At 40.6% G+C, this 24,249-nt stretch overlaps 1 protein-coding gene across 1 annotated transcript; it reads left to right on the forward strand.

Moving 5' to 3' along the window:
• The first annotated feature begins 575 nt into the window (after positions 1 to 575).
• kcnn1a (potassium intermediate/small conductance calcium-activated channel, subfamily N, member 1a) lies at positions 576 to 23,974 on the forward strand. Its single transcript, XM_034555918.1, has 8 exons — positions 576 to 968; positions 5,363 to 5,458; positions 6,082 to 6,500; positions 18,445 to 18,586; positions 18,977 to 19,087; positions 19,613 to 19,740; positions 22,274 to 22,343; positions 23,669 to 23,974. Exons 1-8 carry the CDS (start codon positions 579 to 581, stop codon positions 23,972 to 23,974), a joined length of 1,662 nt encoding a protein of 553 aa, XP_034411809.1. The 5' UTR covers positions 576 to 578.
• Positions 23,975 to 24,249: the final 275 nt, after the last annotated feature.

Below are 24,249 nucleotides of genomic sequence, written 5' to 3' on the forward strand. Positions count from 1 at the left end.
GTTTTATTTATACATCAAAGTCCATCCATTATTTATTTGTTTTTGAGCCATCCAATTTTGATGCCATTTTCTTTAAGGAAAAGACAGAAACATACTACAACATAAAGTCAGTTTTAGACTATTGTAAGATTGGGATGTCCTTGTTTTTTCAACACTTTCTTTCTCCAAATTGAACAACCACTTGTCTGTTAGCTGCTCTTTGTATATGTTTCTCAAGAAAGAAGAGTATTTGAGACTTTCAAGCAAGAACTGTTGATATTATGGTGCTATGTTGGGCCACATGTCCAGCTGAGCAATAAATCTGTCTTTTATACCCCAAATTGTTTTGCAAGATCCTTCCTCTCTGTGCCCTCTCCCGAGCCACAGGGATGTAACTCTCACATCAATGCTATCTAAAGTCTAAACCTGTATATGTCTCTTCAACCTTCTGACAGTTTGTACACTCTTTTTGATGTGATAGTACTTTATTTATCACCCTTCTTCCTGTTTCACAGGCCACTACTGAGCAGAAGAAGCTGAGCCATGCTGGATCCAAGCCCTCCCTCTCCGAGAGCAGCGGCCGACTCCCTCAGATAGCCATGAACACCTGCAAGTACAATGGCGGAGTGGTGAGACCACTAGTGGGCAGCCTGGCGTCCTCGTCGCGCCGCAACCTCGCGGAGCTCGACTCAGAGACCCAGCCCTTGCAGACACTGCACAGCTCCGGACTGGAGGTGGTGGTGTCCAAGGGCAACGGCGGCGAAGACCCCAGTAAGGCATCCAATGAGAGCTTGGTCAGGGAGGGCAGCGGACGTAGTGGGGGCAGGGCGCCGCAGAAGAAGAACAGGGACATTGGCTACAGGCTCGGCCACCGGAGAGCGCTGTTTGAGAAGCGGAAGCGACTCAGCGACTACGCACTCATCTTTGGGATGTTTGGGATTGTTGTCATGGTGACAGAGACGGAACTGTCATGGGGGGTTTACACTAAGGTAGGTTGTGCATGTGTGTGTGATGCATGAGTGGGAGCTTTGTGTGTTGTCACTGCTTTTGTTAATTTATGATTTGTGTGGGATTGGCAGCTGTCACATTTATGAAACGTGATTATTAGCCCAGACGCTGACATATATTATCTAACAACGGTGATGGAAATAGTGCACTACAAATTAAAAAGAGTGTCATGTGATCTATGACTAAAAGTGTATCGATTGAACATTTTAGTTTCCAGTAATTATTTGATTAAAGGTCTGGTTTTGTCACCAGTAGTTTTTTCTTAAATACCCAATTTCTCCTTGTTGGCATCAGAATGGAGTTTCGCCAAAGGATTAGTTCCACTACCAGTGCCATTGTGGCTGTCTGTCATTCCCTCTGACACCAGCATTTAAAATCACTAGCTCACAGTATCAGAGGGAGCTGGAGAGGAAGATAGCAGAGGAAATGGAATGAAGAGAGATATATTTATGGAGATTTAGGCAGAGCTAGAGAGATGCAGAGATGAAGAGAAAGGTCAATAGGAATAAAAGATGGGAATTACGTTCAGGTTGCCTAACAGCATCTTTTAGCTTTTAGCGGATAACAATGGAGATAACATAGCACACGTTTGGAACATGTGCGCCTAAACAAGAACATCAGCAGGGCAGTATGGTGTCAGGGCCATGGTGACCTGGTCAACACCCCTTGACCTTTTGTTGTCCCTCTGTATCAGCCAATCACATCTGCCGCGTCAGAATATTTGGGGAAGAATATAGTTCACTTAGTGCACTTAGACCAGCTTCTACTACAATATTTATAAGTGTGTTTATTTGGGAGCTGACATTGCTGTGCTCTGCAGTATATAATAAGTCACAGAACAGGTGTTTTTTCATTAAAGGGTATAAGACCACCTTTTTTAACAAAACAACCTGTATTTCAGTACAAAATGTAACAGGACTTTATAGATGTGTTTCCATGTTTGAGCCCATTAACTACAAATCACGTATATATATATATATATATATATATATATATATATATATATATATTAGCAGTATTGATCAACTTGGGGTCAAAATCATAAAAGAAGAGGATCACAATAGTTTGACTTATAGCGCTGTAAAGTTGATATGGCTAAGTTGCTCACTTTGCTTGTTCCCCGGCTAGTTGCTCACTTGATCTATTCACCTGCTATCACTCACTTTGTTCTGAATAGGCAGTGTACAGGGTGTCAAGCCATTGTTCTGACGGCCCATTACTTCAAGACCCCAATAATTCAAAAATATTGATGTCCAATGGCGTCCTTCTAAATGAATAATTATCCATTTGCTTCTGTTTGTTGAAAGGGGAATGCATATTTTTGGAGCAATGGGTCTTCAGAACAAAACTACCGTTTGTTTTCGGGAGCACAGGCTCTCAAACAAAAGGGCTTTTGGTCCAATGGTACATTTTTCAGATTGTTGGGGTCTTGGAATAATAGCCCGTCCGAACAATGCGCAGTCCCCTGTACAGTGAGTTTAACAGAGCTTGTCACTAAAGACAACTATTTGTCTAGAAATTATGTTGATGAAAGTGAAAGAATGAACCAAACTAAAGTTGCAGGCTGTATACTGTCGGGGGAAAAACCCTTACTCTTGTCCTTCTGACAGTAATACGTGTAACTTTGGGACATCAAGGATGACCGACATGTCCTGGGTTCATCTTAGTGGACACAGGCCAAACATATGGATTATAGAGAGTCGGGGCAGTTGAGATAGAAAGAAACTGATTTGTCATCGTCGTGTGTTCAGTAGATTAAACACAGTTATTTGTCTACTAAGCTATTCGTAAACGTATAAAGGATGGAAATGTTGGACTGAAGGACAGCAGTAATTTCTGACAACCTTACGAGAAGGCTCAGAGGTTCCTGTTCCATTCAGCTGAGTGTTTCAAGACTTGTCTGTATTTTGGTTCATGGTTGATTACTTGTAAACTTGTTCTGGTAATAAAGTGTTATAAGACAACCGTGCTTAAAGTACTTTTGATTTCTCACAAGGTAACGGAACATTAATTTCCACCACATATACAAACAATGTGATTGATCCCTTTCACTTTTCGCCTTTCACTTTTTTAGGTAATATTTTAAGGCTGTTAAAAAAACAGGGTCTAACAACATCTGGAACAAGTTGTTTTGTAATACAGATGTAGTCTCGACAACATTTGTGGGTGCTAGTCATGCTAATAAGAGAGTTTCAGTGACTTTCCAGAAAACACCACAGCTTCCTACTGTAGGGAAAGGAGCCATTTGATTGTATAACATCCTTTAAAGCTACAGTCTGTAACTTTTTCATATTTGCTCAAACTGTCATATTGTGAAAAAAAGTACATGCAACAGATAATATGTGAAATATGGTTCCTGTGCCTCCTCTTGGTGCTCAAATGGCAAGTTTCCAACGCACACGGAGAAAAACAACCAATCAGAGCCGAGGAGTCTCTAACTTAGCTTCAAAAAAGACATCACAATTTTGAGTTGTATTCATGATATATACTTTCAGAAATGTTGCATGTCGGCTGGCACATGTTTGGCATTTAAAAGGCTTTTGTATGCTTTAACTTATCAGTATTAGGAGCATTTATTGTTATTGTTCTAAAACATACCAAACCACTGGAATATGTTTGTTGTATGGGATGGATTTAAATTGTTGGTGTGTGTGTGTGTGTGTGTGTGTGTGTGTGTGTGTGTGTGATAAAGTTGGCATGGTAACTATAGGATGGTTTATGGTTTTTTAAGAAAGTAATAGGTTGGTCTGTGACTGAGTGGGGTTTAGTCCATTCATCAAGCTGACCTAAGCGTGAATGGAAATGACCTTCCATATGTGAGTGGCACAGCAGCTCCCCCTCCCACAGCAGACAGGTTAGCATGTGCTGGGGATAGTCCATTTTACATCTTATTTCACATCGCATACCAGACACTTGAGGCTCAGGTTTTCTAAGCCCTGAAGGGGGGAAACACGTTAAGAGGCAGTGAGCACTGGGACTGAAACATCCTTGAACCTCTGGTAGGTGGATTAATTGGTTTACTTAATGTTATTTCACCAGGGACTTCTCAAAACAATTTCAGACATTAGAATGTCTTGAGAACATGTCGTCGACCTGAGGGGCAAAGCAATCTAGTTGATAGCTAAAAATACATTGTGTAATATGGACCAGCGAAGGACAGACTAATATTAAACCGCTCTCACTGTCATCACACTGACGATTATAAACGATATTTCCACTTGTTGTTCTTGTCATTTGTTGCTGTAGTTATTATAATAACAACAACCCTATGATCATTAGCCTGCTGCAGCGCACATTTTTATCCCATGGCTGTTAAATTGATTTATCAAATGGTATTTTACCAACATAGAAGAAGGGGGTGACTTGTGTTGTACAGGTTTTAAATTCCTATATCTATGGTTCCTACACACACAGATGCACTCAAATACAACACTGCAGCGCTGGCATCCAGCTGGCCTATTTATCATCAGCAACACTCACTGTGGTGCCCCCCCTGCTAATGTTAGCCTTGCTCCTTCTGCGCCTACCATTAAGTGGAAAGTCCCCCTGTTAGTGCTAGGCTTTGATTAATTGGTAGTTTAGATGGTGGGAACAGCATAGATAATATCAGGCTGCTCCTACACCTGCAGCTGCATTGTTTAGCAACATCCTGACTGCGCTGTTTGTGTGCAAAACCCCATTATCTGTTCTCACTTAGACGTTCCAGCTAATAAGTACTGTGTGTGTGTGTGTGTGCGTGCGTGTGCGTGTGTGCGTATCCACTTGTGTGTGTGTGACAGAGAGTAGAATGTACTTTATGTGTTTATATTTGGATATTTATGCTATTCGTTTAACATTAGAAGCATTTGTTTTCAATGTAACAGATTTGAATTTATGAGTAACAATAAATACTCTCAGCTGTTGCTTGGATTTATTTTTCTCAATTACCTCATTTCACCTTGTTGCTAAGCAGTAACATATAAGGTTTATTTATTGTCATTGTACAACAGGGTTGTGCAACAAAATAAAATGTATAGTCCCATTATACTACATAAGAAAAACACAACTCATGCCAGTTTTTGATGTTTGCAGTCACTGGGCTTTCTATTGATCCTCCTAAAAGTTAAGAAATACAACTAGGATAGAGATGTGTGATGCGATGTCAGGTTGTGAAAAGTTAAAACTGTTCCCTGCCTCCACCTCGGCTCTGTTGATGTAGACAGAAATCATTAGTGGTATAATGATCAGTCACTAGTGCCATCTATTGAGGCTAAATATACAAATGTATTCACGGAACAGTTATTCCTTTAAGATGTGCTTGTATATATGTTAATTGTGTTCAATTAACAAGGTTATTTCTAATATCTTTTCCCTGTTTTTCTTTCTCTCACCATAGGAATCTTCATACTCATTTGCACTGAAATGCCTTATCAGCCTTTCCACTGTTATATTGCTTGGTCTTATAATAATGTACCATGCCCGGGAAATCCAGGTGAGTTTAACACGTACAAAATAAGTTATTTTAGTCATTATACCAGCAGATTTAGTTTGGGATATAATAATGACGATAATGTATTATATCATAACATATACGCACAAGAGGAATGTACACAAATGCAATAATTTGAATGAATGTAATGACAAAGTCATAACATTTAGGGTAGTTCGTTTGACAATTATAAAGCTATAACACATACATAGCCAATGCAACGAATCTGTTGTCCAAACCTCTGATATTATCTGGGGTTTTCTTTGCAGCCTTTTTATTGCATCTTGGTTTATGTTATTGTTGTTCTGCTTGATGAAGCTGCATCAGACTTGAAATATGAATATCTTAGTTACCACTAAATGACAACATCATTACACCAAATGCAACATTTCTCCTTCATTGTATACACATTTTAATCTAATTGAGCATGACTCCCTCAATTATTGACTAGAATTTCAAATATAATATATGGGTTTGATTCAGCGTGTAATGATCAACAATTTGAAGGTGTGAATAGGATAGAACATTTGAGATTTCAGCTTTTTCAGCATTTTCTTCAACACCAAACAAAAAACAGTGAAGCCAATTTTAAAGCCAGTCCTTGGTGTATGTCTGCTTCTCTACAGCTGTTTATGGTCGACAATGGTGCGGACGATTGGAGGATAGCCATGACGTATGAGCGGATATTCTTCATCGTGCTGGAGCTGCTGGTGTGTGCCATCCATCCCATCCCGGGCCAGTACGTCTTCACCTGGACGGCGCGGCTGGCCTTTACCTACACGCCGTCGGTGGCCGATGCTGACGTGGACATCATCCTTTCCATCCCCATGTTCCTGAGACTCTACCTGATAGGCAGGGTCATGTTACTCCACAGCAAGCTGTTCACAGACGCTTCATCTCGCAGCATTGGCGCCCTCAACAAGATCAACTTCAACACACGCTTTGTCATGAAGACCCTCATGACCATCTGTCCAGGAACTGTTCTGCTGGTGTTCAGTATATCCTCCTGGATCATTGCTGCATGGACTGTGCGCGTCTGTGAGAGGTAAACACAGGGTTGTGAATAATGGATGTTGCTGGGGACAGATTGAAAACAAAATGGCTGATGCACATTCTTGTGGATTACTAGACACCTTTCTTCCTTCACTCCCTTGTTACCTTGTTTTTCAGTTATGCAACTGCACTGGTCCAAAGAGTTGAGATGGAATCAGGATAGGTTACATATAAATACTGTACTTGTGTACAGGAAGCCATGTACTGTACTACTGCTTAAAAACACCCTGACATACTTTCATTAGCTCAGCAATCTCTCCACGACTCCCCACTCCTTGTTTTATTGCTATATTAGATGGCTTGTCCATAATTCATGAGTCTAATTGTTTGTTTGCTGAATGGTTTGTTTTGGTAATGCAGAGCAGCCCCCAGGATCCCCTAACCCGTTTTCTCCCCAAAACTGCACGTCGGGCTTCGTCTCAAGGGGGCAGCAACCATTCCCACTGAAAATGAAAGAGGCTTTTTTTCCCTTTCTCGTTTTTCATTTGCATAGGGAAATGAGACGTTAATGCCAGCTTTGATGTTTCAAAGTCATTTGTGTGTAGTTGGAGTAGAAGGAGGACTTGAGTAGGGTGGGTGGAGAGTGGAAGATCTGTAGCAGCAGTTCTTGTCAGACCCAAGATGGAGCTGTACATGTTCTGCATCAAGGCTTTCATCCAGGCCCTGACTACAGATGCTCAGTGTCCTCCTGCAGCTCCCCTAACCTGCTATTACTAAGTACCTCCCCTCCCTTCCTCTACCTCTCTACCCCTCAACCCCGTGTTATGATCTGTCACTAAGCCCAGCTCACACGCCCTTTTCGGATTCTCAGCTGTTGGTTGGTGGGTTTAAACCTCAAAGGTTGAACCATCAGTGAAAGGAGCAGCTGACGTTTGACACCAGCTCCTCTGGAACACAGTGAGGTGTAACTGGCGTCACCTCAACTTAGTGTAGGAACATGTTCAAAAAAAGCACATGGTCTAGTTTGTATGCTATTTGTGATGTCTCATTACAGGCCACCTCAGAAAGTTACTATAAATAGTTTTGGGGGAATTTCATGGCTTTTTGCTATCTCTCTTTCTTATTAGTAGTTATTAGCCTAGCCTTATTAGCCTAGTAGTTTGATATTTTGGGGGATGCGCTACTTTAACTTTCTTACCGAGAATTACTACTCTTGTGTTTGTATAGCAATCATGTAGCTGGAACCAGCAACTGCTTAGCTTAGCTTAGCACAAAGACATGAAATCAGCGGAAACTCCAAGAAGTTACTCGTCTTTGACAAAATGTTGAACTATTCCTTTAAATTGAATAATGAAAGTCTTGAGTAACCATTGAGATTATTTTATTGATTGGGTCTTTGGTATCTCATTATCAAAGACCCCAAATATGAATTATACTAGAACTACGAGAACAGATATCTGACACTGCAAATCCCTAATCCTACAAAGTGCTGGGGTCAATTTATAAATCGGGATTTAAATTAATGGTTCGATGAGAAGCACAGAATCTCTAACGGAGTTTTGGTTTTCTCACACATGTTCTGTGACACACTTTCCATGAGCAGTGCATGCCGTTGGTCCTTTGGTTTCAGAATAACACGTGAGTTCAGTTGGGTGGATCTGTGTGTTCCTAAGTATGGGTATGGGTGCAAGCATGCACATGTGAGTGTGTGTGAGTGCATGTGTGTGTGTTTGTATAATGTTTTGTTGTACTTTCTATTTCCCCACTATGCTGCTCCATAGGGATACCATGTGAGTCCTCGTTCTATAGCCGTGGAAAAAACAACAACAACTTATCATTTTGCACCGAGCTGGCGCCACTGCTGCCCTGATTGGGGTTGGAGGGTGGGGTGGTCGTGTGGAGAAGGGTCAGCCCCTCTAAAACAATTAACCGATGATCCTTTCCAAACTCAGTATGGCAAAGGAGGATGAGGCCCTCTAGTTGGCATGAAATTGAAGAAAATAGGCTTTTAGTGGCTGTAGGAGCACAGCAGAGACCAATGGTGTAAGCAGCACTTTGAAGCAAGCATCTCTTTGCTAACTATTGTGTGTTAGGCTGGTAGGGGATGAGGAGGAGGAGGAGGAGGAGGAGGAGGAGGAGGAGGAGGAGGAGGAGGACGAGGACATTTGTACTAAAATGGAACAGCTCCTTCAAGTCACCTTCATGAATCTGCCAGAGGGCAATTTGTCTTTTCTCATTTTTTTCTCTCCCTGTCCTTATGCAATTGTTATAGATCCATATTGCAAACAAAATCTTTTTAGCAACGACTCCAAAGATTTGTCGAGGAGCAAAAGCCTTTCTGTCCTGTGTGTTCACACATTACCATCCCATTATGTGTCTCCCTTCACAAAATTAATTGAACAGTGTTATAATGGTTTTGCAAAGACTCTTGTTGCTTCTGCCCCAAAGATTTTGTTCTAGATGGGAAGAAGGTTTGTCTCCTGTAGCCAAAAGAAAGTCTGATTATGCAAAACGAGGACAAATGTCAAGTCATTTTGAGTACTAGGTAATGCCATTTTGTTCTGGGGTGTGTCCTACTATCTAGCACAGCATGATTTTAATAGCCAACTATATATGAGTAATGTTATGTAGTTCAAAGCTCGGCAGGTAAATGAGGACATTGTTTCCATTGTTTGACAGTTTCCTAAATGTATTCACTCTGGAAGAAGGAGTATGTTCTGTGCTGAATGCATTGTCTCCAGTTTTAGTTTACACCCATGATGAGTTTCCTCGTCCCCCTTCGTCCCTCCTCTGGTAAACATCAAAACAGCACGCACGTTTTCATGCTTACTTATCAATCCCATCATTCCAGGTAACTAAATAAATAAAATAAGTGGGGACAAAACAAGAGGCGCTTGTTTCCCAAAGTGCTGTGTGTGACTTTTGTATCTTCTGTTAAACGCTTCGTTAAACTGTCACATTGACGACGCTCCTGAGCCAATCAAAGGGCAGTACGGTGTGGGATTGGACGAGCACGGAGTATACCTGGAAAATGCCTAGATGGGGGGAATGAAAGACACACAACCAGGGGTGGAGTTGGGAGGGATGCTAATGTTACAGTAGATTGATTCAATGCTGGTCACTGGACCGCTTTCTGTTCTTTTTTGATACAGCCCATCTTCAGAGCTAACCTACCTTAACTAAGCTCTTTCTGGCTTCTCCCTCACAACCATAAGGCTCTCTCCCTCCCTCTCTCTTACTCCTGACTGATCCTTTGCAGATCTCCTACTGTACCCATCTAACGTGGCATGCTTTGCATTTTTTCCTCATCTCTCCCCACTACTGATTCCTCGTCCCCTTGCCTTCCCTTATCCATAATAAGCAGGCCTAATCCAGCCAGAACTCAGTTACACGCATGCATGCCTTGCCTGCCTCTCTGGTCTCTCGTTCCTTTTTCTCTTTAACCGTTATCTAATTCTTTCCCGCTCCTGTTCTAACTCTGTTATCTGAAACAAAACGCTCTATTTCGAGGCGATGTGAGACTGCTGTTTCTCACCTCGCTTTCTCGGGTGAGGACCCGTAGGCAAGCTCTCAGAAAGTTTAGCTGACTTTCCCTCAGAGCGCAGCACTGGATTATCAGGCTCTAGTTACCAGTCAGCTACACCTACACCAAGGTCTGACATCCAGAGTGTGTCATTGCTTGGATTCAGACAGTGGCAGGCAAGAACAGACCGAATGTCTAACCAGAGAAACACACACTGATGCAACTTGAACTTTCTCACACCAACCACAGGTTCACATAAAATATTCAGGCTGTGAATGCAACAATGCTATTTCTATTAGTTTGTGTTTATATTAAAATTCAGAATGCCACAAAGTGGGTTGCAACAAAAATTACTCCTTGTTCTCCATGCTGATGATGACAACTTTTTTATTATTTATTAGACCTTTATTTAACCAGGTAAAATCAATTGTGAACCAATTCTCATTTTCAATGATGACCTGGCCAAGAGGCAGTAGCACAGTCCAGACAACACAGACACAATACAGTATGACAAACACATGAGAAAATGGCTAAAAACAATATAGGTAAATTAATAAACACTTTGTAAAAAAAAGGCGGATTACTGGATGTTCTTTGTAAAAATGTAAGAGAGAGAAGTGATGACTGGTCAGCAAGTACAGCAGTCAACTATGACTTGTTGCAGCTTTTGTTTGAACATGTTGAGAGAGGTGAGAGCTGTTAGTTTGAGCGAGTTTTGTAGTGAGTTGCAGTCATTTACAAAATGAAAGGCGTTATGACCAAACACAGTACAGACTTTTGGAATGATGAGCCTAATGAAGTCACTGGATCTTAAACAGCGATTGCTGTCAGAAATGTGCAGAAGATTTGAGAGGTAGCGAGCGGTTTGAAATGAATGCAGAATTTTAAAGCATTTATGTCCACAATTGATGGAAAATATCTGTCAGACATTGAAGAGCAAGCTGAGACTGTGGGCCCCGAAGATCACAAAATAAAATGTATACAGTTTGCTATGTATTTTTTTGTCTACAGTAAAATACACCTTTGCCTTAAACTGAATCATTCACAAGAGTATCTTACAAAGTCAGATACATTTATGCAAATGAGAGCAAACTCAGGGACAGGTGGATTCTCTATGGTTTGATGACTTGATCTGATAATTTGTTTTTAAACTATGCACGCTCTGAAGGCATAATATTGATTGCAGCCGATGGCAGAGTCATATAGAGAGCTCGCAAAGCATGTTTGCATAACTGAGAATGTGGAAGTTTTAATCACCAGAGATATGATCTGCGCTGAAGATCAAACCAGCGCTGTTCTTTGTCCAGAGACATGTGGTAGTGGCTTAAAGTAGCTTAAAGTAAATAAGAAGTTGCTATTATTTACACTGTTCATCTACAGGCCTCGTGTTTTTGCTCATTGAGTGAGTAATGCATCCCCTCAAACTTGTAGATGTACCTCAACTAAAATCTATTGTTAATAGATTTTATGTCAGAGCTACAATAAAGCTTTAATAAGGGATGTAAGAAAAAGAAAGTGTAGTAGTAGACCTAAAAAGCTTGGATCTATTGCAAATTACATTGTTGCAAATATATGTTACCTTCTTAAACATTGTTCTGATATTATTAAAATAGTGTTTTACTGTACAGTTAAAATAGATTGATACTGGACCCTGTGTGGACTAATCGCGTACCTTGCACTTCTCAAACAGCGTTCAAACAGTTAATGTAGAATCAGAGCTGAATAAGTCCATTCATCATTCATCTCTACTTTTAGACGTGTTTTGTCAGATTTAGAATGAGTTTCTGTTGAGTGTTTCCATGTGTCTCACTGAAGTAGAGAAGAAAACTGCTAGAAATGAAATCCCTTCTGAAAATGAAGACTTCAAACCTAAAAAACATGTAAACTGAGGCATTTTGTGGGGCACCTGAATCGGATGCCCCACATCCTAATGCCCATGTGTTTCTCAGCAACAAGTGTGGGCACTCTTCCCACTTTACTTGTGATGAATGCCCTTGATCATATCATACTTGCAAAATACTCCAAAATACCTTTTTTTATTACATGGGGACTTTTGTGACCTTGTTTACAGGGACAAACCGTTGAGTTGTTTACCGTGTTTCTTCCTCCTGATTCAATGAAACATCTGTAATGGGACGCTCGTCTATTTGATAACCCCACAGACATAACCCTAATTATAGATTAAACGGGACAGAAAAGGCCTGCCTTTGTGAAGTGCTCAGCTGAGACATGAATGTTTGTAAAGGTAGTGCCACAAGACGGTCAAGGACTTGTGTCCGCTGACGTCTTTTTTGTTTGTAATAGTTTGACTTGCGGGAAATCTCATTATTTATTTCACTGTAGAGGACTCTTTGGAAGTTTTCATCCAGCATCTTTAAAATGGATGAGAATCACAAACACACCCACTTGATTATTTCTGGCAGAGTAGGCCTGGAGGCTGAAAAATCTGCAAGTCAGCTAATGCAAGCAGGTCTTTACTTTTGGATTTCACAGCTTAGTTGCTTGGCAGCAATACATTATTTATAATTATTAAAGTGCAATCATACTGGTGCAACAGAATAATTTCATTCCCTGCTACAAATATAATGCACAGAGGTTCATTAAGTCACTCTTAATCAAGACGTCGGGTTTCTGAAACACAGCACATCTCTCTAGGTTTATATTAATGTTATTTTGGCTAGTCAAATTAATTAAAACACACCTTGTGAGACCACCACTCCATGTTTGATTATCAGACGAGGGTTCATGGGGACATTGACCCCCCTCGACTGGTCAAGCGTGTATACAAATTCCCTGACCACAATTTTAATCGGGCACAAAGCCAGCAGCTAAAGATGGCTGCAGATACTACGTTCTTTCCTCTGCATGTTTTAAATGAAGTGAAAGTGAAAGCTGTAACTCAATGATAGTACAATAAAACTCTTCCTTAAAATATAGTTGAGCTTGTTCAGTGTCCACACATTTAGATCCAGGGCATGAGGACAGATGTGTGTAAACATAGGGAGATTCAAGGGGGCATGAGAAATACACATTGTTTTTCCAAGCCGCCATCAGCGTTGTGTGGCTTTCCAAACAGTGCCATGTGTGCTCATACTTAAACATTATTAAAAAAACACAAGTCATGCTTGCTCTGTCAGGCTGTTCTCTGGCACAGAAGTTATTTTTATCTAAATGCTAAAGTTAGCATGCTAACATGCTCACAATGATAATGTTTAACATGCTGATGTTGAGCAGGTATAACAGTTGTTATACATTTCACTTAAAACCACTTATGCAAACCTCATAGTGGCGCTAGAGAAAAAGTCAGGGTAAATTCTCTGGGGACCATGAAAGTCTGTACAAAATAGTACGTCCAGATATTGTTAATATATTTAAAACCTCTAATGACTCAACCCAACTTCCCTGTGTTGGACACATTTTTTATTGGCTTATTATCTATTATATGTTTTTTTTATACTCCGGAGGCTTTGCTTATTGGCTGCGGTGTGAAAACATTGTTTTTTAATTAGGTCATCGTCACTTTGAGTTTAATCTGTAACTAACACACTCCCCGAGGAGCATCCCAATTTATTTGTCCCCAATTCAGTTTATTTTGTATAGCCTAGCCCAGAATCACAAATTACAAATTTGCCTCAGAGGGCTTTACAATCTGAACACATACGAGTAATGTCGGCGCTCAGATTAATTTATATCAACAAGACTTGCACTCGTTGAAACATTGTTTTAATTTGTTTTTGTTTATATGAAACCAAGTGCCGGAAGGAGAGGGGAAGTGCTGTTATTGTACGAAGGCGATAGCGGCAGAAGGTTCGCTTTTGAACGTGGAGGAAGTCATTAGCTTTACTTTGACAGCTGACCGGCGTAGGAAAGTAGAAACAGAGGCGAGGTTGTGGTTCTTCGAAGGGAAGTTTGAAACATATAGATGTAGAATCAGGTTTTGCATTTATTAGTTGATATTAAAAGTCTCTTTCAACAGATATTTATTGTAGGGACACAGGAGTGTATTACTTCAAACAGTTCTCTGCTGCTGTTCTTGTATTGAAGCCGGTGTCAAAGACGTCTTCTATGTGAGGTGATTCACTCCAAAACAAGATGATAATAATCTTTTAAGAATGACGCCTAAACCTTTATTATAATTGCTGTCACACTTTTCATTGAAAACCTTTTAAGCGTTGCATGTAAAAGCTTTTCTTTTGTGAATATTGTATATTGTAGTGTTTTTAGTCCCATTCAGTCAACATTTCGTGTGTGTGTGTGTGTGTTGGCAGAGGTACAGTCAGGGCCATAAGTATTTGGACTGTATTTTTCAAAATGTTGCCTCTTTACGCAACTCCAAATTATTTTAACTGAAGCAGTCAATATTTGGTTGAAGTGTAGACTTTCAGCATTAATTCAATGGATATAACAAAAACACATTAACCATTTAGGAATTACAGCCTTTTTTAAACAGTCATCCCCATTTTCAGAGGCTCTGAAGTAATTGGACAATTGTTTGCCAGATGGTTTTATGGCCAGGTGTGGCCTGTTCCCTCGAACAGGACAAATTAAGCAGATAAAAAGGTGTGGAGATGATTCAAACTGTTGAGTTTGTATTTGGTAGCTGATCCAGGGAACTCTGAGCATGCGGACCAAAGAGATGCAAGTGAAGGAAGCCATTAGTAGGCTGAAAAAACTAAACAAACTAGCAGAAACATTAGGATTGGCCAAATCAACAGGTTGGTACATTCTAGAAGGAATGTACTGGAAGCTCACCAACAAAAGACCCCGAAGACCACAGAAGACATTTAAAGTAGATGTAGCAGTGTATTATATGAATACTGAGATCAAGAATACTCTGGAGGAGGAAGGCGTGTCATTGTCAAAGTCTACAATCAAGAGATGCCGTCATGACTGTAAATACAGAAGGTTTACAACAAGGTGCAAACCACTGAACAACAGGAAGGCCGGGATTTTGCCAAAAAACATCTGAAAAAGCCTGACCAGTTTTAGATGACGGTTCTTTGGAAGATGAAACCAAGATTAACTCGTACCAGAAGGATGGGAAGAGAACAGCGTGGCGAAGGAAAGGAACGGCTCCTGATCCGAAGCAAACCACATCACCTGGTTAACCTGGTGGAGGCAGTGCTGTGGCATGGGCTGGTATGGCTGCCAATGGAACTGGTCACTGGTGTTCATAGATGATTTCACGGCTGATAGAAGTAGCAGGATGAGTTTAGAGGTGTTTAGGGGGCGATACTATCTACTCAGATTCAGCCAAATGCTGCAAAACTGATTGGACGGAGCTTCCCAGTACAGATGGATAATGACCCAAAACATACTGTGAAAACAAGCAAAGAGTTTCTCAAGGCAAATAAATGGAATATTCTCCAATGGTCGAGTCAGTCACCTGATCTCAACCCAATTGAAAATGTTTTTTCACTTACTTCAGATAAAACTGAAGGCAGAAAGAACCACAAACAAGCAGCAACTGAAGGGGGCTACAGTAAAGTTCTAACAAAGCACCTCAAGGGAGGAAACTCAGCGTTTGGTGATGGTTATGGGTGCAAGACTTCAGGCAACCATTGACTGCAAAGAATTTTTCTGAAAGTAATACAAAATAATCCTTATTTTCACAACTATGTTAGTTTGTCCGATTACTTCCAAGCCTCTGAAAATGGGGATGATTGTGTAAAAATGGCTGTTTTTGTTATATCCATTGAATTAATGCTGAAAGTCTACACTTCGATCAAATATTGACTGCTTCAGTTAAAATCATTTGTTGTTGCGTAAAGAGGCAACATTTTGAAAAGTTGTGTCACAATCCAAATACGTATGACAATGACTGTGTGTCTCTTTCACATTTGAACCATCAGTACGATTCTGTTTTTGTGATGTCAACTCTGGCCGCTGTGTTTCCTCAGGACTCGTATTGTGCATCATGAACTTATCTACCAAACAAAGTGAAGCAGTCATTAGTTCACTTTAACGGAAAACATCCCACTGTCGACGAGACTAGTTGATACATTGGTGATCATTTGAAAAGATGGATGAGGAAGGTGGTTGTCACCTGTTCCTATTGGTGACTTGTTTGGTTGCAGATGGAGCATAGAGATTATTTGTCATATGTTGTGTGAATCGTGCTGTACTCCCTCCTCTAACCCACCACAGGCGCAAAGTTTCAGAGCTCATTTGGATGTACAGAATTAATATTATACATCATCTCTGAAATCTTTGAGTAATTGATTTTGGGATAATGCTTTCGCTGCAGAGTGTCTGTCAGGGAGAATTTAACAGCGGGGGATATACCTCTTGTCCTGGAATCGGTTGAAAGTGGTGCCAGCTCTTCTCCATGCTATTCCAAAACTTGACACAGTATATTGAGAGCCTTAAAATGCTATTGATAGCTCCCCATTCAGCCTCTGTCTCTATTTCCGTATTGCTTTTTCTGCCCTTTTTTTTTGTAGTGTAGAGAATTATTGAAATATGTGTGTTGGAAATATATTTACACCATTAGAAAAATGGATAATAAAACAGGAAGCATTCTCTAAAAGGTTTTATTGCAAAAAAACAAACAGAAGATGCCTTCTGCATTTTTGTCAAAGCATATCTATGGAGGGATATTTACCACAGCAGGCCACTGTAATAATACATCTAAAAAGGTGCAGCACATTTGTGCCTGGATTGAAGACGACTCACTCTCTGCTCGCCTTGATGACAAGATGAATGATATTAACATACTAGTCACTTGTAATTACAATATTTTGCCAGCTGATCAAGTTTAGCCCCCTGGCAGCTATCAAAGGGCAGCTGGTAAAGTGTTGGGATGCAGGTAAAAGAGACAGGGGTGTCAAATTCAATGAGCTTATTCCTTTGTTACTCATCCAATCCTACCCCAATGTTTACAAAAGAAAGCCTGTCCACGAAGACGTACAGTTCTCTTCCACCTGGTGATACTGCAGTATTTTTCAGAGGTGGTATTATCTCTAAATGGATCTCAGGTTTTCCATCACTCCCCTGCTCTCAATATACTGGTTTTGAAGCATGCAGGATGCAGACATCTTTTTTTATTCCTGCATGGTATTGCACAGACTGCTTCTCTGCATGTCATCTCAGAAGCTTGAAACCCCCTGACTGCACACTTTTCTGTCAATCAGAGGGAAAGAATTAAAATTATCCTCGTTACTTTGCCCATGAATACACATTTGTGAGAGTGGGAGTTTTAAGAATATTTGATGACAATGAACTGTCTTGGAGGATGAGCGGGCATTTGCCTTTACTTGGAAAGGAAAACCTAAGAAATTCTGTACTTGCGCATTGATTAAAGGTGGTTGTTCAGGCCATTTTGAGTTCACATGCTTGGTCACCACTGGATAGTTCAAAGTCTTTAGCGATTCATAATTGGCCCAGTGAGAATCCCCCTGAGAAAAGCCTAAACAAAATCCAAAGAAATGAGACTCCATTGATGTTGTCTTGTCAGAAGGATGTTGGCGAGATGTTGTCTCATAGTGTTTAATGAATATTTTATTTTAATCTCCTCCTAGACAGCCCATTGGGAATAATTAAACAAGCTGAATGAAGGTGGGTGGATAAGGCAGATTTGCCTCTGTGATGGACTTTTGTCTTGCTGCAAAAGGTATGGGAATGTCATCATCAATCCAGCTTTGTACAGTGTGTGTTTTTTATATGCACTGTGGGCCTTTTGGACTGACAATTCAAGCATAGCTGTCAGCTATTTTCAGCAATGTTTGAAGTGATGATTTGCATTGCCACACCTTTTTTTTGGGGGGGGCAGCGTAAACTCAATGGAGGAAGATTTGCAGCAAACCGTGACCAATAAGCCAATTGTTAGTTTGATTTAATGCAGCAGTATGTGCATTTTTGGATGCTTGGTCATTACATTTGTTGAGTTGTCATATTCAAATCAAGTTTGACCTCCGGTGCTCTTTATCCAGTCACGTAAGGCGACGCAGCCATCTTTTTGTCATTTTGAAACATGTTGGTTTAAGTTGTAATTTCTATGCAAATGTCTGACAAGAGTAAGTGATTTGCCCTTTTTTATATGCCCCTTCATATCATTCCTGTCACCAACTATGTTCATATTCAAAACACATGTTCAGTGATGTTGCTGAATTTTCTTTTTAAAGTACACAATTTTTTTACTTTTCTGCCTGCATTCCTACCCATTAAACATGGTTATCCATTAAACTATCTCAGGTAGAAATTACCCAAAGACAAAGAAGAATATAACTTTTTTACTCAGAATGGACTTGTTTATATTCTGTGCCAAACTGTCTTTACAAAACAGGTGTAACACCTTGCACCATGATTTGCTTTCCTCCTCTTTCTCGATCTTCACCACCTCCACCTCCTCCACCCACCACCGATGTTCGGTTCTCACAGCACTACGTCATTCTCCAGCATGCTCACGTTCAAGAGACTGTGTGCGGTTTTCTCACTGTGTATATCCCATTTCTGCTTTTCTTCATCACTTCAGGTATCACGACAAACAAGAAGTGACCAGTAACTTCCTGGGAGCCATGTGGCTCATCTCGATCACCTTCCTCTCCATTGGGTATGGGGACATGGTACCACACACGTACTGTGGGAAAGGCGTGTGTCTGCTTACAGGGATTATGGTGAGTTTCTTTGTTCTTCACTCAGATAAACACATAACACTCACAGGGCAACTGGAACTAAACCTCAGCTCTCACTGCCAGCTCCATTCTGAACATGACTGAACCTACTGCAAAAAGCACCACAGCTTTGAGATAACTGTATATATAATTCCACTCAGGTAACTTTTAGGGAGTTGATAAATATGTTTTTAAATTGTCAATTGTGATCGACAATTCAAAAAAGATTAATTGTCAACTGTTGTGAAAAGACATTTCATGAATTTATGCTGCAATGTCTCGTTTATTTACTGGTTCTCTTTTTTCTATCATTATTAATGTCGTAAAGTAGCATTTTGAAAGCTCACAAACAAATTGTCGCTGTGTTTGTTTGATCATGTATTTGTGCAAAAGGGAGCTGGTTGCACTGCACTGGTGGTTGCAGTTGTAGCCAGGAAGCTGGAGCTGACCAAGGCTGAGAAACATGTCCACAACTTCATGATGGACACGCAACTCTGCAAACGAGTGAGTCGCAGTATACCAATGCATTTAGTTACTTTGTTTTGTACAACAGGGTGCTGAATTGTTTGGGGGTTTGTAACCCTTAACATAGAAATGACTGACTCCTAATAACAGGTTGCACAAGGATATGTGTGATTTTCATTTGTTCAGGCTGTGTAAGTTGTGTAGTCTTTGTTTATCTTGAGAACCCGTTGGGATCCAATTTGAGAGGCGTTGGTTTTTGGGGCATCCTCATTATATTTTACTGTATTTTATGTTACACTTTGTCACGTTGGTTAGCTTGTTACTAAGACAACTCTTGTATTTAAAATGGCTATAGAAATTAAGTATAATAAACATTAAATATGATAAACATGTATTCATAGAAAATGAAAACGATATTAATGGGGGCTTGGACTGAAAGGGGCTGAGCAGAAGCCTCTGAAGGCTACATTACGCACAGGTTTGCAGCCTGGCACTTCCTGACTTCCTGTTTCAACTTAAGGCTGATATCTCATATCTCATGTCTTTCTCAACCTTGCTTCACAGGTAAAGAACACAGCTGCCAATGTACTCAGGGAAACATGGCTCATCTACAAACACACTAAGTTGGTCAAGAAGATAGATCACGCCAAGGTGCGGAAACACCAGCGCAAGTTTCTTCAAGCCATTCACCAGTAAGTCCTGCACTGCTTTTGTTTTGTGTTACCTGATGTGTAATAAAAAGTGTGTTGTTCACCCCCAAACCTCGAGGGGAATCAAACTATAATATGTTATTTAAAAATATAGTATTTAAGATGTTTAATCCATGTGATTGTATTTAATGTTATTTGTGGTACATGATATTTAAGATGTATCAATAGTTGCATTGCTAATGAATGTAGACGTAGCTGAGAATATTTCTAGAGTTTGATATAATGTCCTCTTCAAGAGTACCATTTACTATGATTGTTATGCTCACACACATGTAAACTCTCTCTCACATACACACACATACACAAGCACACACACGGCAATTTAGTGTGTCCCTATTCCCCTCCCCGTCTCCCTCTCCCTCCGACCCCCTTTACCCTGTGCTTACAGTGAGAAGTGTAATGGTTTCACTCGTTTCGTGAATGTTGTGGGGTTAAAACTCTGTACTGTGTTCTGTCTTTGTTTTGCTCTATCACTGCAGAGCTCAGAAGTAAGTTGAGTCTTCTATGTATCCTCCTCCTACTGTTTCCTCAACATCCTCCTCCTCTCCCCATGTCTGCGTTTGACATGCATGAAAAAAGCGTTTGTTACCAAAAAAGAAAAAAAAATGCTGGATGCTGAATTATTTTTTTACTTTACTTCAATGTTCCATTTACTTCCCTCTCCCTCCCATCTCCCCTTTGAATGGAATGAGACAAAAAAAAATAAGCATCAACATTTTGCCACCAGTGTCACTAGTGGAAGGTTGTCTGGAGAGAACGTGTGAAAGAAAGAAACATCATGCACAGAATGAGCTTGGAGCTTTGTTGGTCTGGTCAGAGGTTCATAATCATCTATGATGTACTGTATAGTGTTGCTCATGATTAATATAGCAGCTCTGGAGGCTATATTAACCTGCATCAACAGAACTCATCCTACACTCCTGATGGTTTTGTGAAGACATGAAATAACACACACACACACACTGTAATGTAATATAATGTAATTCTAATGAGGTCTACGAGTTTGATGTGTAATATAGATTTTTGCTTTGTTTCATCCTTATTTGAGATCAAATGCCAAAGCTGGCATGTGACATCGATGACGGCACACAATGACGAGACACAACACAGGTTGTGGTTTTGAAGAATAAATTGTACTCAAAATGCGTAACACTAATAAGTAGTTTTAGCTTTTAGCCCCTAATCTTCAACGGCCATAAGGAATAACAAAGCCGAGCAAACAGACACATACGAGCTGAGACGGCTTCCCACAGAGATGGAGCCGTAAGCGAGCCGTCTCACTCTGCTCTGATTTACTGATTTGCGCATGAATAAATGCCCTTGAATGTCATCCTGTCTCATAATTTGCAGAACAGGGAAATTCTTCCTCTCACACATCCAAATGATGGCTGTGTGATGCCACCAAAGACACGTTATTCGCATCAGCGTTAACAGTTCTTACAAGGCCCTAATGTATTTGATTAGATATAAAGAGCCACAATGTTGAAGGCATCACAAAACATGTCTGATGTCATTGCCCAAGTTATTTGAAATGTCTATGTTGCCGTATGTTCAGCAGTATCATTAGACAGTTTATTTCTGGCAAGCTTCATCTTTAGCTGTGACACACACAAACACACACACACACACTCACACTGAAAGACTCATGTTTCATGTCCCTCACAGTCACCGCACGCTTACTGAATGACCAGTGTGTATATATATCAAGTCCTACCACTGAGCTGTGTGTAGCACTGACAAAGGGCATGTTATCATTTCCTTTTTTTTGATGTCTTACTTTTGGGTGGAAATAGATGGGAATGTTTTGATTTCAGACATATATTTGGGGGTTTTCTTGTATGGAAGCATATTGCATTCTTGCTGGAAAAATCATGTTTTTTCATAGTAATAATACGTTTTTGGATTATATTGAGAATTGTTTTCCTCTTTTCGAGAAACCAATTATTTTTGGGTTGGAACAAGATAATCACTCATTATTCAGACTGCAGCAAATACATACTAATAATTATATAAAAGAGTGCTACTTAAAGCACTGCACTATTAATTTAAAAAAGATATTGTTATAACAGAAAAAAATTCAGATAAAACATGATAAACACTGTATTCCTTTCTTCTTTTTCAAAATGAGCGTAGTATGCTTCTGCAATTTTGCATGTTTTGGTTGGTATTGCATTGACAAAAAACAGGAATGCTTGTGTATATATACATATATATTTATATATACTGTATATGTATACATAGAGATATGTAAAGCATATATTTATGATGCATGCAGGTAGTCCTCTCTTTTAAATGTCTTCAGTGAGAGAGCCCGTCTGATAAAAAATGTGTTGTTCCTCCTTTCTTCCCTATTGGCCTTCTCTGTCCCTTCAACTCCCCCAAACGACCTGTCTCTCTATGCCCCACTCCTGCAAACATCCCTCTATTCCCTTATTCCCTCTGCCACTCTTCTTCTCCTTTGTCCACCTCCTCCTTCCCTCTTCTTCCCGCTCCCACCTCCCCGGGCCTCCACCAGACTGCGCAGTGTGAAGATGGAGCAGAGGAAACTCAATGATCAGGCCAACACCTTGGTGGACCTGGCGAAGGTAAGTCTCCCATCTGATGTGATTTTAAAGTAGCTAGAATCAATATTTGGGTGATCACATGACTACTTGTTTTGATTAATCAACTGTCCAGCACCAAACGTCTTACTGTTCAATGCAGATCAACTGTCTCATTTTTTCAAGCCTTTGAGCTCTGAAATCACAAGAGACAACAATGGAAACCAGCAGCTATCCTTGAGTTCTGCTGTATACTTTCACTATTAGTGTGTTGATCTTTGTCTAATAACTCAAATCAAATCAAACTCAAGACAGACTGAATCCCTGTTCCTACTAACATCTTCTGGCAGTGTAAGGGTTTAAGTAACCGGAGCTCACGCACACCACACACAGTATCTGTAAGAAGGTAAATGCGGCTATGCCTCGGTAGCTTCTGTCCTGCTGTATAGACGTCAGCTGACCCACCAGAGCAGAGCAGAGAGGGGGTTCAAAGGGAGGTGCATGACTGCAGCCTCATTTGATGTGGATGGCATTTGCACTCCAGTGTGTATTTTAAAAGGTTTTGAGGCCAACTCCTTTAATGTGTGTTTACTTACCCTTACACTGCTCCATGGTGAGATCCATCTGTGTACACCCTACAGAAGTTCAACGGCTCAGTGTCTCTTTGTTAAGCCCTGTGGTGAAGTAACCCTTTGATTTCTGGCTTTTACCTCAGACAAAAATCATTTGATTTCTGAGGAGTTCTAATGTCTGAAATAGGCCTTAATAATATAGTTTGTGAGTGCTGCTGGTCACGTGGCATACAATTGTTCATACAAATTTAATATATACTGTACATTTTATTCTATATTTTCTAACCTAAAAAATGGCCATAGTTTGAATAGACACATCACATGCTGATAACACATACATTAATACTGGACATATTGCATCCATTGTGGAAGAATAAGTGCCTAAATTATGGAGATGCATTTCATTATATGAATGAGTTGTGTAAAGCATATACATAATGTATTAAAGACATTTTCAGGCTATAAATAGATTGTTGTGAAACAGTGGTAAGATAAAATCAATGCTGACTTGGTGGAACTATATGTCTCCTTCTCACACTGCTTCCTGTCATTGTGTCCTTGTCTTCAGACTGAGCAAGTTGCATTCAGACTGTAATTTATGACATGAAAGTGTTTATTCTCTGTTCACGTATACATACTGCACCTCCTACAAATGTAATTTGTTGCATCTCTCCTTGTTATATTAAGTTGTAAAACAGATTTGCATCTTGTCTCCTTTGTCTGGCCCTCCTCCTCTTCCTTCTTTGTCCTCCTGTTCTTGCACCTCCCCAAACACATTTTTTTTCTCTCCTTCATTAGACCCAGAATGTGATGTATGACCTGGTGTCAGAGCTGCAGGAGCGCAGTGAGGAGCTGGACAAGCGCATCGGCACATTGGAGGACAAGCTGGACTCGGTGACGGGCAGCCTGCAGGCGCTGCCCTGCCTCATCTCCCAAGCCATAACCCAGCAGCAGCAGGAATTCCTGGACGGCTTTGTTCACCGCTTTCGGCCTGCCTCACTAGCCTCAGAGCGCTCTGAACGCTCTGAGCGATCCTGGACTTCCACCGCCCGCAGGCGGCGCTCTCCCTCAACAGCACCACACACCTCCTCTGATAGCGGATAACCTTGACAAACCCACTGCAATCACCTTCGAGCCCCACCTTTCCTAAACCAACTCGCCACCTCATTTTGTCCTATCCAAAGCCGTCCATGTAACCACTGGCGAGTCCATGTCTGGACTAATAATGAATCCATATCTTGACCCCGGATCTGATCCATGCCCCTATTCTCTCCCCTGTCATCAAATCCAAAAACCAATTCCTCTGTGACTGACCGTCTCCGCACAGCAGAGGACTGGATCAGAGCTACTCCAAAAGAACAAAGAAAAGCAAACAAAGA

This window comes from Cyclopterus lumpus, chromosome 17 (genome assembly GCF_009769545.1).
Source record: "Cyclopterus lumpus isolate fCycLum1 chromosome 17, fCycLum1.pri, whole genome shotgun sequence".
Lineage (NCBI taxonomy): Eukaryota > Metazoa > Chordata > Actinopteri > Perciformes > Cyclopteridae > Cyclopterus > Cyclopterus lumpus.

Coding starts and splice junctions, on each gene's coding strand:
- kcnn1a (XM_034555918.1), top strand. CDS start 579: ATGAACACCTGCAAGTACAATGGCGGAGTGGTGAGACCACTAGTGGGC. Junction 5,459..6,081: donor ACCATGCCCGGGAAATCCAG/GTGAGTTTAACA, acceptor GCTTCTCTACAG/CTGTTTATGGTCGACAATGG. Junction 19,088..19,612: donor ACACGCAACTCTGCAAACGA/GTGAGTCGCAGT, acceptor CTTGCTTCACAG/GTAAAGAACACAGCTGCCAA.